The sequence below is a fragment of the Pteropus medius genome, unplaced genomic scaffold (assembly GCF_902729225.1).
Source record: "Pteropus medius unplaced genomic scaffold, Ma_sr-lr_union100, whole genome shotgun sequence".
Classification (NCBI taxonomy): Eukaryota; Metazoa; Chordata; class Mammalia; order Chiroptera; family Pteropodidae; genus Pteropus; species Pteropus medius.
In genome coordinates, this window is record NW_024340849.1 from 23,381,511 (window position 1) to 23,393,537 (window position 12,027).

At 32.0% G+C, this 12,027-nt stretch overlaps 1 protein-coding gene across 1 annotated transcript in view; it reads left to right on the forward strand.

Moving 5' to 3' along the window:
- RIT2 (Ras like without CAAX 2) overlaps positions 1-12,027 on the forward strand; it is a 312,271-nt gene that overhangs the window by 115,706 nt on the left and 184,538 nt on the right. Inside the window, exon 3 of the mRNA XM_039842644.1 lies at positions 5,007-5,080. Coding sequence (XP_039698578.1) covers positions 5,007-5,080 — 74 coding nt within the window. The remainder of the gene's footprint in view (positions 1-5,006; positions 5,081-12,027) is intronic.

Sequence of the window (12,027 nt, forward strand, 5' to 3'; positions counted from 1 at the left end):
AATTCTTTGAGAAAGTTCTTATAGATTATTTGAGGCTTTATATTTTTATTGTTTTTTTTTTTTAAAAAAAAACATTGGCTAGACAACTAATATTTAGAGATATATACTAGCTCAGAGTTATAGAAATATATCTTCACTGTAATACTAATTATCATACATTTCAGATTTTCTGGTAAACCATGTAAGAAGTATTCAACTACCTTAAGATTTTTAAAAAGTCATCTAGTGAAAATTCACTGATAACCTAATTATTTTCTCCCAGTTACATATTATGGTTTTAAATTATCCTAATTTCATATTTACAACTAAATTATTTTAAAGTTATTTAAATACATAAGTTTGTTCTGCAAAGGAATAAAATGAATTATTTTGGGTAAATTATCCAAAATACCTTAAGGTTTTTTAATTAATTAAAAAGTTCATATTTTTTATGATTATTGCAAATGTATCCTGTCAAATCCTCTATGATTTACTTGTTGGGAAAAAAGCATTATCACAGAGGTAAATATAAATAGCAGAGGTGACTTAGTTTTAATATAATTTCATGGTTAACTTGAAGCAATATATTTTTTTAAATCACTATATATCACGCCTTGAGTTTGAATTGTGATTTCTTTTTTCTTCAAATCATATTTGCCACTTTTGTTGATCCTTATAGAGCTCCTATGCATTGACTTGCATGTACTGTTATTTCCATCTTATAAATAAGGTCAAGTGGCTGGCTAATCATAACATCAATATTCAGTGATAAGTGTGAGGCTTTAATACAAATCTTTAGAAATTTTTTCTGATAAAATTCTACTGGAAGGAAAGCCTAAAGAAGACACATCTGAAGAGAAACAATAGTCTCAAATCAAACAGTAGTGTTATCAAATGAATTTTAAGGTGGTAGATGCCTCCAAGAAGGTGGCTCCATTGTGCTTTTCTGTACAAACAATATAGCATGCAGTTGCTACCATTTCTGCCTGATAAAGCTTTGTGTACATTTGGCCTCTTGCTTGGGAAGATAAATGAGCTCACTTCAGGGTTGGGTCTGTAAGCAGATGATTGAATTTCAGGGAGGTGTTTATATGTATTCAAGAGAGTATTTCTGTCACTGCATTTCTGCATGGGAGGTCTCAAAGGGAGTGGATGAATGGAAACAGAAGGGAAGATTGTTTATTGGGAGGAAATGAAAAGGATTAGTTTCTATGGAGGCCAGGCAGGTGACCTAGATTCACAACACTGGAATGTATACTCTGATGGACACTTTTTAAAAGAGAAAAAGAAATCTTGGATAGAGGGACTGGCTTAATTTCCAGCCAATTCATATCAAGTCTCTTTGAAGGGGTTTTCTGATACCAGGAGAAGCTTTTATTTGATATACGTTTCATGTGCTGGGTTTATCTAGGGCTCAGATAATCACACAGAGCTGTTCTCCTCTGGATTACTCTGCATGATCCTGGCCTCAGCAGGCTCTTTTTGGGGCTTTTGAGTTGAAATAAACAAACATGAAATCTAAAAGACTTACATGTGATCCTCAGGTCATAGCGCCCTTTTCAGTGTAACTATTTGTATTTCCCTATGAAATTGAAAAACAATCCTATGCATCTTCAAAAAATGTTGCAAATAATTCCACAAGATTTCTTTTTAGGGAGAGGAAGATCAGTGAAAGTACAAAGAGCAGTAGAATAAGAAATAGAAAGATTTTGTGGTCACCTATACACCAAATGCTGTTAGAATGCATGTGTTGCTAAAACCACACTAGATCTACCTCCCTTGCAAATTATATTCCCCATACTTCATCTTTCTGGAGCACAGTCATAAAGAATAAATTTCTTTGAAGGTAGGCTATATTCCCTATAAATTTTTGGATCTTAACATCCCATTTCATATATGTGTGTCTTCCATCATGATTGTATAAATTCCTTGAGGTTAGAGACCATGAGTGTGTGTGTGTGTGTGTGTGTGTGTGTGTGTGTGTGTGTGTATCTCCAGAAATCTAATTTTTGGAAGGACTTAGTTCTGTGCATTGTGAAAGTACCTCCTATAGTTGATCATTACTATTTTCTAAAACAAAAGGTTTTGAAAATAATCATTTGTTTGTTTCACAATCAACATTATAAATAATTATTGAATTGTGCCTAAAATCAATGCTATTCTAAATGCTTTTAGCAGTGTTTGCTGTTTACTTATACTATAAGTGGTGGATAAAACTAAATAGAGATTGTAGCCAGGCACTAGGAATTTACAAGTTCCAGGCTGCGAAGATCCAGCCATGTTTCATAAATGATGGTGTACTCACTGTAGATATTTGAACAGGCTGAAATACATAGAATGGGACCGGCATGAATGACAAAATAAATGGACACAATGAAATAAGATTCTCAGATCTCACCTCAGAGCTTCAGACCCAGATATTCACTGTTTTCACTTAAATGATAAACAGACGTGGTAAAGTCAGCATTACCCAAAATGAACTTGTAGTCCTCCTCTTCTTTTCTTCCCTCTCTCAGTAAATCTCATAACTATCTGCCCGTCTGCAAATGCCAGAAATCTCAGAACTTCTCTTTCATTGTCCTCCTTCTTTATCCACCATATATCATGCTATAGGTTCAACATTTTAAACATCTTGCAAATCTACCAGCTTTCCTTCAACCCTAGTGCCATTATCACAGTATAGGCCAGCATCACTTCTCACCTAGATTACTAAATATCTACTCAATCCTTCTCGTTTTCCACATTAAAATTCGTTCACTACATTTCAACCAGATTAGCATTCCAAAATGCACATTTGATGGTGGCATGTACAATAGAGTTCACATTTCTTAAAAACAGTAGATTTAACCCTTATTAAACATTTACTACACATAATGCACTGTGCTGGATGCCTTCCACACATTATTTCATTGAATCCTCTGAACAATTCCATGAGGTAAATGCAGATATAACTTTTCAAATGAGAAATATACATTTTAGAGAGATCATGTTATTTTCCTAAAATCAGACAGCTGGTGTTGATAGAGACAGGGTTAAACCCAGGTAATCTGACTTTATATGCCTTATGCAAAAATAAGATTCCATTTAATATATTTATAAGCAAGTCTGATTTATCTCTTAAATGTCATTTTTTAACATGTCATTTCTAAACACTGAGATTTAACCACACTGAAATTATCTAAATTCCTTTTTTGTTCCATCATCTTTATAATCTGTGGGATACTGGCTTTTAGTTTTTCTTTCTTGCTTTGTTTTCTCCTAACTCCTACACAATGTGATGCTACTTCTTCCAGGAAGCATTCCTTGAGTTTCTAAGTATATATCAGAAGTAAGATTGAAATTATATAAAGTATCTTTTCCAATCTCAATGGAATGAAATTTGAAATCCATAGCAAAAGGAAAACTGAAAGATTTACAAATATGTGAAGTTAAACAACCAATGGGCAAAAGAAGAAATCATGGAGAAAAAATAGAAAATACTTAGAGATTAATAAAAATGAAAACACAACATTCTAAAACTTATGAGATTCAGCAAAAGCAGTGTTAAAAGAAAAATTTATAACAATAAATGCTTACATTGAAAAAGAAGAAAGAGCATAAATAACAACCTCACTTTAAACTTTAAAAAAACTAGGGGAAAAAACTAAACTCATAAATAAAGTGGAATAAATAATAATAAGGACTTAAAAAGAGGTAAATAAAATAGAGAACATAAAAATAACAGAGAAAATTAATGACACCAAGAGTTGCTTTTACAAAAAGATTAAAAAAAAATGGACAAACCTTAGATTGACCAAGAAAAAAGTTTACTCAAATAAATAAAATTAAAAATTAGAGTAGAGACATTACTATCAGCCTTAAAATAAAATGATAAGAATTGTATGCAAAAGTATGAATATATATGCTTACTCAACAACATATCTAAAAAATTAACTGAAAATGGATTGATGATCTAAATATAAGAGCTAAAATTATAAAAGTCTTAGAAGAAAAATAGGGTTAAATATTCATGACCTTGAATTTGGGACTAGATCTTTAGATAGAATACCAAAAACATAAGCGACAAAAGAAAAAGTAGATAAATTACACTTCATTGAAATGAAAAACTTTCATGCAACAAAGATATTAATAAAGTAAAATGATAACTATGGAACAGGAAAAAAACATTTGCAAACCATGTATCTGATGTGTTTAGAATCCAGAATATACAAAAATCTCATGTAAGTTAACAAAAACATCAATAAAGACATTAAATTTTTTGTAGTTTTCAGCGTATAAGTCTTTGCCCCCTTAGTTAACTTTATACCTAAGTATTCAATCCTTTTGATGTTATTATAAATGGAATCATTTTCTTAATTTCCTTTTCTTATTGTTCATTATTAGTGTCTAGAAACAAATGATTTTTGTGTGTCGATTTTTTTATTCTGCAATTTTGCTGAATTTGTTTAGAAGTTCATATATATATTTGTGTGTGTATGTGTGTGTGTGTGTGTGTGTGTGTGTAATCTTTATCGCTTTCTATTTGTAAGATCATGTTATCAGCAAATAGAAAATTTTACTCCATTTTCATTTGAATGATTTTAATTTCTTTTTCTTGCCTTGTTGCTCTGACTAGGACTTCCAGTACTATGTTAAATAAAAGGGTTAAAACAAGCATCCTTGTTTTATTTGTGATCTTAAAGGAAAAATTCTTTCGAACTGAGTATAATGTTAGGATACAAACTTGTGCATAATTAAGAAAGAAATGACACATTTGTTCCATGGTTTGTTTCTCTAGGTAACATGACCAAGGCACTTCAAGTCATTAATTCTCCTGATGAAGGAGAAAGACATCTGACTTCATTTTAAGCAAAGACTCCCTTTCCTATATTTTCCTGGGTTATAGCCTTCTCACTCTATATACTGTATTGGAGTCTCTGAATGCCTTATTTAGCAACGTACTTAGTCTTGTTATGAAATCTAAAAATTAATCATTGCTTTTTCTGCTGAATATATTTAAATATAAACTTTGTCTTGTGTTTTTTCAGAAGATGCTTATAAGACCCAAGTTAGGATCGACAATGAGCCAGCTTATTTGGACATCTTGGACACTGCTGGTCAGGTAGGTAATTTTCTTGGATCTCTACAATGTCTGAGGCCAATTTAGGCTTTAACCTCAAATGCATTTATGACAAAGAAGAAGATGAGTTTATTCAAACAGGAGTAAAACAAATTTTCAATAGCAATCAAGGATTAAATAAGAGAAGAATTGACAGGAAAATGTGACTCATTGCCAACCAGAATATTTCAATATGCCCATAATTTTCTTTAAAAAGCATGTGTAGATGTAATATTGCTGAGATTATAAAATTAATAAAGTCTTCCTCAGATGTTCACAAAATTCTGTCCTAGTCTATGATCTGAAGATGGTTTTTATGAGAGAATTTTACTTGATTGTAATAAAGAAAGGTCTACTTTGCAAATATACACATGAACCAAGGCTAGGAAGATAGTTCAATGAAATGAGTGATGTAACCAAGATTTAGCATAATCTAATACATTAGTTTATAAATCTGTAAATAGGCATAAGGAGAACATGAACAATAAGGAGGCAGAGAAGAACATAATTTGTGTGTTATAAAAATAAAGACAGAACTAAAATACTATACAGCAATTATAAATAAGATGGGAGGAAAAGAATCAGAGTTAAAATATTTAAAAGGCTTGCAGTATTTGGGAGGAGGGTAGAGATTTCCTTTAGCTTCATACTTTTAAAATAACCATGTTAAAATTATATCGATTACATGCCAGGTATAAAATAATAACTCTATTGTAAATATAAAACTGCTCCAAAAAATAAAGTCTTAATAAATGTTACTTAAAAACTAGCAGAGGGAAAGGGAAGAATAACTAAAAAACATTAATATAAGATTGAAAAGAAAGAAGAAACTAAGGAAAAAAGGTAACGAGGAAGCATAATAAATACATATAAATATATCAGAAATAGAAATAAATGGAAATAAATATAGCTTTCCCAGAATAGGCAAGTAAATTGGTAATATCATGTTGAATAAAAGAATAAAACTAACATGTATCTATTTGGTTTAAAAGAGACATCAGGGTACAGAAAGGTGGAAAATCAAAGAATGATTAGAAAAAAGTAGGCAAAGGTAACAAAACCTGAAGCAGGTATACCTGTATTATCAGACAAAATAGATTTTACTGAAAAAAAGCATTATTAACCTGTAAAGTGTCAATTTGTAATAACAATTATCAAAAAGATTTTAAAAATTTCTGGTCTATAGTATTCAAGACAAATAGAGCAAACTATACAGAAAAAAATATAAATCCAAAATCATGTCTAGGGGAAAATTTTAATGCACCTCTGTCAGTAAGAGCTGGATCAAAAAGTAATGTAATTATAGAATATTTGAAAACACATTTAATTTAAATAGAATGACACAGTCAATGTGAGAGTAGTCCTTCTTTTCCACATACATTTATTTGCTGTTTATACTCTTTCTATATTTATGAGATATTTGAAACCCATATATTAACAAACTCATTAGTTTCCAGGGACATTTGGACAACAGACATATGGGGGTGGGGAAAGTCTTGAAGCCTTTGGAGATACTTAGAATGGAACTATTTCCATTGGCTCAGGGAAAAAAATAGCTAGACCATGAATTGCATAAAAATCTGTAAAAAATACAGAGGCCCATAACAATGTCCTTAGTAATTCAGTGTATGTGAAATGCAATTGTGTGGGATTATACGTCTGTACATATCTGTGTATGTATGTATGTATCTCACATTCTCAATATTATTAACTGGGCATCCATAGGGTTACAACACAGGACTAATGGTTCCATAGGGACACAAAAGAAATAAAATCACTCTAGTCCCTGGCCTGGAAGAGTTATACTTTTATCTCTGCACATGTATAAGAAAGAATTGACTCAAAACTGAAGAAAGAGATGTCAAATTTGATTGCCATGTCTTTAATCATATCACCTCTCATAAACAGTGAGTGTTCCTATTCGACCATGTTTAAGCATCTACTCATCAGTGTGATATGTAGAACATTAAGATTTATATTTATCATTTATATTTTTAAATGAAACTTGGCAATTTCAAAACTAAACCTGCCAAATTAAATAAAAAAATTTTGATTTACACATAGCATAAATGTATTGCATGAACTGACTACCAAGACTCTCTAAAATATACTTGAGATAAAAATAGCTGAAAAACATAATGTCATTCAACGACCTCATCATTTAAATCATTTTCTTCAGTATTGCATTTTTGTGGTGGACAATCCCAGAGCTTTGCATCCTAGAATTACTGCGGGGCCATCACTGTGAAAACATAACTTTCATTAAGAATCATCCTTAGCAGAAACTCTGTACATGTTTATATTTAATATCCATGTAAATGACTACAAGTGTGAATATTTAGAGCTCACACATTTTAGTTCCTTTTGTTTACAAATAAGGACACTGGGGCTCAGAAGAGGTAAATGGCTTGCCCAAGATCACATGGCTTCTAAATGTCAAGACTGGAATGATTCTGGTGCTAGGCTCATGAGTCTTTCCTGAAAGCCTATGTTGATGTAGCCACATTACCTCTAAAAGCCATCTCTGTGAACAGTATTGGACTACCCAAGACTAGTAATGCTTGCTCTTTGTATGTTACTTTTTTGACAATGTCAATGATATTTTAATTAAAAGAGTCTTAGCTGAAAACCACAAGCACAAAATAATGGCAAGAACAATGGATCGAAAACTCAAGATGGTAAAATCAAGGAAAAATCTGAAGAAAAAATGCCATTAGTATAAGAGTTTGTTTACAATCATCTTTTTATTTATATCTTTTACAATATTTTACACAAAGCATTTATCTTCCCTAATACTAAATATCAGGGGTATTTACTTGCAGATTTTTCTTGAGTTACATTGTCAATATATCGATCCATTGGTGAAAGGTTTAGACAATATAAATAAACAATAATATTGCATCTATGTGAGTGATCAAATTAGCAAGAGCAATAAAGTCAACCCATACCACTTGCTATAAGCATTGAACAGCTATATCATGAAGGAGGGACCTAGTTAAGAATAAGTGAATAAAACATTTGGGCTTATGACACGTATTTTTCCCATATCTGACATAAATGGAATATATAGAATTAGACACAATATTTATTGTTACTGTGATTCACTTTATATTTTTTAAATAAAGAGCTTAGATTAAATGTTATTTAAAACATTTTGTGCTCTATTATTCTTAAAAGTGATTCATTCATTCAATAATGAATTCTTATGTATTGGACACTGATTATGCTCTCTCAATCATGCTAGGTGCTATGACAGATTCAAACAAATTTGAAAAATGTTTCCTGCCTTTAAGAAATTTTCAGTGTAGTAATGAAGGCAAGATGTACCTGGTTTATTAAGAGAAAATGTCACTTATGTGTCATCAAGTTAGCTCTCGATTAAGTTAAAGAATGAAAATCAATTATTTTTGATTAGGCAAAATGATAACCAGAGAAAGATAAATCAGGAGGGCTTCTCCCAACACACTATTAATTTCACCAAGGAGGTATATTTATACACATAACTTCCAATTATGAATCAGTTAAAAGAAAAACAAGTAGGTAAAATGCCTATCATCATTCTAGGAGTAGGACATTTTGATGATAAAACCGACGGTATTACAAAAGCTTTTCCTTTGATTTCTCCTTTTTCTTCCTTCAGGAACATAGCAATATTGTGATGTTAAAACTTCTTTCTGTCTTCATTTGTGGGGAATAGAGAGTGAGAATGATTCTGAGTGGACTTCGAACATCTTGTATATCTGGAAAGCTACAGGAGGTCATGACAGGAATCAGAGGAAGGGAAATGGAAAACATGGTTTTTGAAACTAAATCAAGGCTTAAGGAAGAAGCTTGATGTTTTTATCTAGGTCATATTTCTATACTTTACACCCAGGTTGGCAGGTTGGGAACATATATAATAATAAGGGCATGACTTTTGCTGGAGTAACCTATGGAATCTTAGTATGGTAAACAGATTGTAGTAGAAAAGCACTTGGGAAATACCAGTAGTCCTTATATTATGTACATCATAGCTAATATTTCAAAATGTAAATGGGTCATTTAGTCTCCTTTACAAGATTAAAAAATCCTTTAAGTGAAGGACTATGTCTTCTTTTATGACACTGTCTATGTCTTGTGTCTTGTTAGATATAGTGTAGGCATTTCTTAATCATGTAGCTTTTTCGATCAATTGGGAAAGAAAATAATAAATCCAGATGTTGTTTATTTATTGAGGGGTTTAAGACTCTTGGTGAATATTTTCTTTGAAGTTTGGGAAACCAAACTTCTCTATTAGAAATCAGTTCCACGGTTAGGCAGCTAAGCTGTTGGAATGCTCTCATTTGAGGCACCTGGGTTATTCTTAACCAACTACCAGTTGACTTTGGATTTTGACTTCATGAGCAACTAGAGACAAACTGACCAAAAGAGTTGGAAAATATATTGCCCCAGAGCCATTAAATGCCTTCAGAGTAAATGCTAAGTCCACCCACTAGGGTAACAAGTATCTTTAGTATCACTAAGAAATCAAAAGACATGTTTTTCCCGCCAGGCTCCTAAGCCGAACATTTTGTACCTTGCTTTCAGCTTTGAAGCAGAGATGTTTGACTCCCAAAGGCTCTTCAGATAAACACGTGTTCATACCCTAAACTTAATACTTCTGTGAGTTGCTCTGACAGTTATCTTGGTTATTCTAGCCTATTATCCAAAAAAATTGTTCTCTCATTCTGAATTAATTCAAGTTTCAAATGAAAACTAAAATACCTTATCTAATGAAAATCCAAAACGCTTTTTTTATCAGTAATATTTTAACGTCTCATAAAGTGAGGCCCTCAAAATATATAGTTTTAAAACCATTTTAAATGGGTTTTCCCTTACTACTTTGTTTATTTCTCCCCCCTACTATAATGCAGGAAAGTCCTTTTTACAATAAAATGCAAAATGCTATTACTTTTCTTTGCAGATATCCAACTTTGAATTCAAAATCAAGATGGTGTTCTGGGAAACCCAAAATGTTTCCTTGTAGAATGACTCTTTTCTTTTTATTTTGGGCAGGTTTCATATATAAGTTTGGTAGAGGCCTGCCTTTATAGCTACTCACTCCTAAGCATTTCTCTCTTTTATTCTCATTCCTGAAATTTCAGAGAAAAAAAAAATTGAGTTATAGAGCAACAAAAATTGGTACAACACAGAGGAGGCATACATTTTTGTCAAAAACAAAACAAAACAAAACAAAACAAAAACAAAAACAAAAAAAAACAAACATATAATGAGCTAAAGCCAGCCAAACATCATCTTCTCATTAAACTACAGAAGTCAATGGGACTAATACATTCACAGAAACTTTGGTGCCAGTACTATGTCAAAAGCATTCCATCTCTCCCCTCTGAAAGAATACTGTATTAGTCAGGGTTTTCCACAGAAAAGAACCAATAGAATATATCTACATAGATATAGATATAGGTAATAAGATAAGATTGATTATAGTAATTTGCCTACACAGTTATGGAGGCCAAAAAATCCCACAAGCTGTGAGCTGGAGAATTACGAAAGCATATGGTATAAATTCAAATCTAAAGGCCTGAAAATTGGGGCCTGATGGTATAGGCCCTGATCTGAGTCCCAAATCCCAAGAACCTAGAGCTCCAATGTTCTAGGGCAGGAGAAGATAGATATCTCAGTCAAGTGGAGAAAGAGCTAATTCACCCTTTCTCCACCTTTTTGCTTTATTTGGGCCCTCAACAAATTGGATGAAGCCCACCCACACTGGGGAGGGACCATCTGCTTTACTCAGTTCACCAATTCAAATGCTAATCTCTTCCAGAAAAACTCTGAAAGATACATCCGGAAATAATGTTTTACCAGCTTTCGGGAGATTGCTTAGCCCAGCTGAGCTGACATAAAATTAAGCATCACGAATATCATTTGCAAAGGCTGTGCTACTAATTGGTATCAAAATATTATATAACTTTATTTCAGTAGTTGTGATAGTTAAAGAAGAATTGTTTCATGGCCTAAATAGCAGTACATCTGGTGGTTCTGGGGATATGCTTATAAAAATTTAATTGTGGCTGTCAAGTCACTTATGGGGTCACATATCTTTACAATAAATTAATATGATGATGCCACAACTATTCTTTTTATTTGGACATAGGTGCCATGGTTGCTCCTACCTTGATCTTGAACTCTAGTTGCAGATAAGAGAAGCATGTGGCTACAATCGAGAGTCAGTAAGCAGAGAGGCAGGATTAGAATAAGCTTGCCTGAGTTTTGAATAGCTTCAACTAGGCCTTAATAAAAACTCTTTGTGTGTAATCATATTAGGGATTCAGCATTCCTGTGTTGAACCTGATTTGATTTGATATGTCCATCAATAAATTGGCCAGCCTTACTGTTGTCCAGTCATTTCCAAAACTCCACTTCTGAAGTAACTGATAACAATTTTAATATTTCTAACTAGGCATTTATTCATCTTTGAATAAAAAGAAAGACTGTAGAATTTGAATCTCTTCAAGAAAAACTAAAATTCTTGAATTGCTTTCACAGTAGAGAATTAGAGTAAATACTAACTGGGTATATAGTGACTATAATATTTATGTTTTTTAATTTTTTATTCTTTTATGTATAAACCTTATAAACTAGAATAACTTTTAAAATAATCCCCAAAGCCATATTACCTGTTAATCCCATAAATAACATAGGCTTGAAATATAGCACCACATCTGGAATCCTACAAATCAAGACTCTCTAAGATGCACTGAGAAACTTAGAGAGCATAAACAATAAACAAAAAACCCTAACAAATAATTTTATATGTTATAAAAACTTTAGGAAAAAAGGCCATTGATCAAAAATATGCAAATATATGATATTTTGAGAAGTATGTTTAATAACACAAAGATGACTTTTTTTCTATCCTGAGAGAATGAAGAGCAATATATTCTTTTAAAAAAATATACTAATTAACATAT